Source organism: Marmota marmota, unplaced genomic scaffold (genome assembly GCF_001458135.2).
Source record: "Marmota marmota marmota unplaced genomic scaffold, marMar, whole genome shotgun sequence".
NCBI lineage: Eukaryota > Metazoa > Chordata > Mammalia > Rodentia > Sciuridae > Marmota > Marmota marmota.
The window spans coordinates 2,815,865-2,819,379 of NW_025999863.1; the positions used below are offsets into that span (position 1 = coordinate 2,815,865).

Genomic DNA, 3,515 nt, shown 5'->3' on the forward strand with positions numbered 1-3,515 from the left:
AGGTCACCAGCAGGTTCACGGACACCAGCCCGGCCCGCTCCTCCGAGAGGCTGGCTCGCAGGAGGCCTGCAGGGCGGGTGGGTGTGGCCATGAGCGCTGGCCCGCAGCGGGGTCTTCCCTGGTCGCCACCGGGTCCTTTCTTTCTTTGGGAGGGGGCGGCTCTCTAGATTGAACCCAGGCCTCCCACCACTGAGCTGCGCCCCAGCCCATTTTATTTTGAGACAGGGTCTTGCTGGTTGAGGCTGGCCTCATACTTGCCATCCTCTCGCCTGGACCTCCTGAGCAGCTGGGATGACCGGTGGCGCCACACCTGCCTTCTCTGTCCACCTCAAAGCCTGTCAGTCTGTCTGTTGGCATCTGTCCCCAGTACTTGCCTCTCAGGACATGCCCATCTGTCTGCCCACAGTGTCTCCTTGTCTCCCAGAACTTGTCTGTCCATCTGTCTATCTCTTGGCATGTATCTCCTGGTGTCTGTCTGTCTTCTGGGATCTGTCTTCTCCCACCTCTCTAGCCAAGAAGTTGACCCCTGCACTCCCCAGAGCCCCATCACCCAGGGCAGGAGGGGCACCAGGACTGAGGTTGGCGGCCCCTCCCCCGCCTGGCTTCCCTCTGACCCCTTACCTGTGCAGTCCCCTAAGCCTGAGGTGCTGGCCCCGGACACATCCTGCTCAAAGGTGGCTCTGGTGGAGGGGGACAGAGGCACGGTCAGCAGTCGCCCTTCACGCAGTCCAGGCGGGGGAGGGGCATGGGCTGTCGGGGAGGGGCATGGGCTGTCGGGCAGGTCTGACCCCCTCTGCTCCGCCTGTCCCCGGTACCTGGTGCCAGGGCTGAGGAAGACGCAGGAGCCGTCAGGGGTCCACCCACAGTAGGGGTCCTGGCTGCCGACACAGTTCCTGGAATGGACGACGTCACAGTCACTAGGGTGGCCCCTGGGTGCCAGGCCCTGTCACTGTCACTAGTTCCCGAGTCCTCCTGGCCGGTCTTGGGTGTTCTTCATTTCCCATTTTACAGGTAAGGAAACTGAGGCTTGGGAAGTCCACGGGGCCAGGCAGCAGGCCTGGGATGGGCCGACCTGAGCCTGGAGCAAGGCAGGCTGGCCCCAGTCGCCTCCTCAGTGCGAATGCTGTGGGGTCCTGTCTGCAATGACAGCAGGCAGGGCCCGGGAGCTGGGGGTGAGCCCAGGCTGGGCCACCACAGGACAGGCCTCTGACCTTCCCACCCAGAGACAGGGAAGGAACCAGCCTCCCACCCTGGCCTCCCTTCCCAGGTCCCCCACAGAATGTCCTCCCCATAGCAACCACTAGAGGGCACCCTGAACACCTGAGCCAGGTTCCTCCCTGGTCCTTCCATGGTCCTCCAGGGCTCCCACCTTCTCCAAGCCGAAGCCCAAGTCCTCCCTGCAGCCCACAAGGCCCTGCACGACTTGCCCTTCCCCTCCCTGCCTCCGTCCTCCCCTCCCCCCCTCACTTCCTCTGCTCCAGCCACACGGGCTCCTCGCTGTCCCTCCAACACACCAGGCTCAGTCCTGCCCCAGGGCCTTTGCACAGCTGTGCCCTCTGCTTAGTTCATTGCTCTGTGAGTCAGGGTGCTGCCGAGCCCTTGACTCGACCTGGTTCTCTCCCATGACCCCCGCGCATCTCCCCCGCTTCCCCCGCGCGGCCCAGGGGGCACTCACTTCATGCACCCGGAGAACTGCTGGCAGCGGGCCACAGGTACACGGACCACGCAGTGGGGAAAGGCCGCCAGCAGGCCACCTGAGGCTGCGTCCAGCTCGAGGCTCAGCAGCCGCTGCCCTGTCTCAGCACCGCCGGGCCGTCCACACCTGGGGCAGGCGGGAGGCTGCATGAGGCTCAGGCCCGTACGGCCGCCGGCCCGCCGCCCGCCGCCCAGACTCACCTGTCCGGCCGGTAGGTCTCAAACTCCTCCAGGAAGACGCTGGGCCCAGCAGGACCCGAGAGCCTGGTGCTGGGCCGGACGAGGAACTTGAGGACAGTACCCACCTCGGAGCCCAGGAAGACCACCGTCTGGTTGCCCCAGGGGCCAGCGCCCACGTCCACAGCCACGCGAGTCAGCGGGTGCCTGGAGGCCGGGGCGGGGGTCAGGGTGGCCAGCAGCACCCAGGGCACCCTGGTTCCCATGTGCCACCAGTGTAGGGGCACAGGCATGGTCACAGGGACACACGGACTGGTGCCAGCACACTGTCACCCATAAACGTGAGGCGCAGGGCACCAGCCTGCAGCCACACCGGGACACCCTGTGCCCAGCAGGACAGAGACCCCGAGGGCCTGGCCTGGCTGCCTCTGTATCTGCCTCACTCTCCTGTCTGTCTGTCCCCTCTGCCCCTCTCTCTCTGTCCATCTCCAGCTCTCTTGGTGGCCTCAGAGGCTGGCACTCAGCCACATTGTGTGTGCCCATACAGGACAACTCCCTGTGTCCTCCACAGGCTCAGTGGGCCCTGTGCTACCCAGACCCCAGCCCCTGGCCCCCAGCACTGACCGCATCAGGGTCCGAACGATCCAGGGTGCGTGGCCCAGCGAAGGCACCGTCTCGTCCATCAGCGGGTGGGTCTTGACAAAGCTGAGGATCTCGTCGGGCAGGGCGCTGGACGCGTTGTACTGCATGCCCGGGGCAGCACAGCACCCGGGCCTGGGAGGGAAAGGCTGGTCAGGCAGATACAGGTCCCCAGAGAGGGGCCTAGTCCACCTGGGAATTGGCCACGCAGCCCCAGGGCCTTGACACCCCCTCGGCATAATGGACACAGGTAAACTCAGTGACAGCTAAGTGACCACCCGAGGGCCCCACCCAATGTCCGGGGCACCGGGGCACCAGGGCACCACAGGGCCCGTGTCCCAGGACTGAGGGGCTCTCACCGGGGCCGCGGCACCTGATCCTCGGGCACTGGTGTCCAGATGGACTCGGGGGACTTCTGCTCGCGAAAGCGGCCCTCAAACACGGCGGCCACCTGGGTCATGTCGAAGGCGCAGACGGCCGAGCCGGGGATGCTGGGGTCAGAGGGGCACCCTAGTGAGCCTGGAGGGGCCACGCCCCAGGAAGGCACCCGGGGTCCCTTCCTTGGCCCTCGGACGTGGTGCCGGCCCCTCTCCAAGGCCACCCTGTGCTCAGGGACGTCCCTGCCTGGATGTCCGTCTGCCAGCGGCTGCTGTTGACCCACGGACCCTGTCCCCCGTTCTGAAGCCTCAGCTCTGACCTCCGTCGCCCGCTCCTCAGTCTCCTGTGTCTCCCCAGCACTCTCAGGAGGGGGGCCAGGCTGCTGCATGGTCTGTCCGCCTGTGCTCCTCCCGTGGCTGGGACCCCAGCCGCCAGCCTCGGGCCTCCCTCCCACTGCTGTTCCCTGGCGGCCCTGCCTCCTCCTGGGACCCACACCCCGGCCTGGCTCAGGGCGCCGTCCCCAGGCAGCCGACCAGCCCAGGGACAAGAGCCCTCGCCTGCTTTGCCTCGCCCCGGGGGCTGCGGCCCTCGGGTTCAGTCCTGCCCACCCAGGACCCGGCACGATC

General features: G+C 66.7%; 1 protein-coding gene across 1 annotated transcript in view; it reads right to left on the reverse strand.

Moving 5' to 3' along the window:
- Position 1: 1 nt before the first annotated feature.
- Sema6b (semaphorin 6B) overlaps positions 2 to 3,515 on the reverse strand; it is a gene marked incomplete at its 3' end in the record, with an annotated part of 9,683 nt that continues 6,169 nt past the window's right edge. The window contains exons 6-12 of the mRNA XM_048810915.1: positions 2,871 to 3,514; positions 2,497 to 2,646; positions 1,897 to 2,079; positions 1,676 to 1,822; positions 816 to 893; positions 622 to 680; positions 2 to 66 (exon numbers count right to left, since the gene is read on the reverse strand). Of these exons, the coding sequence (XP_048666872.1) occupies positions 2 to 66; positions 622 to 680; positions 816 to 893; positions 1,676 to 1,822; positions 1,897 to 2,079; positions 2,497 to 2,646; positions 2,871 to 3,514 (1,326 nt within the window). The remainder of the gene's footprint in view (positions 67 to 621; positions 681 to 815; positions 894 to 1,675; positions 1,823 to 1,896; positions 2,080 to 2,496; positions 2,647 to 2,870; position 3,515) is intronic.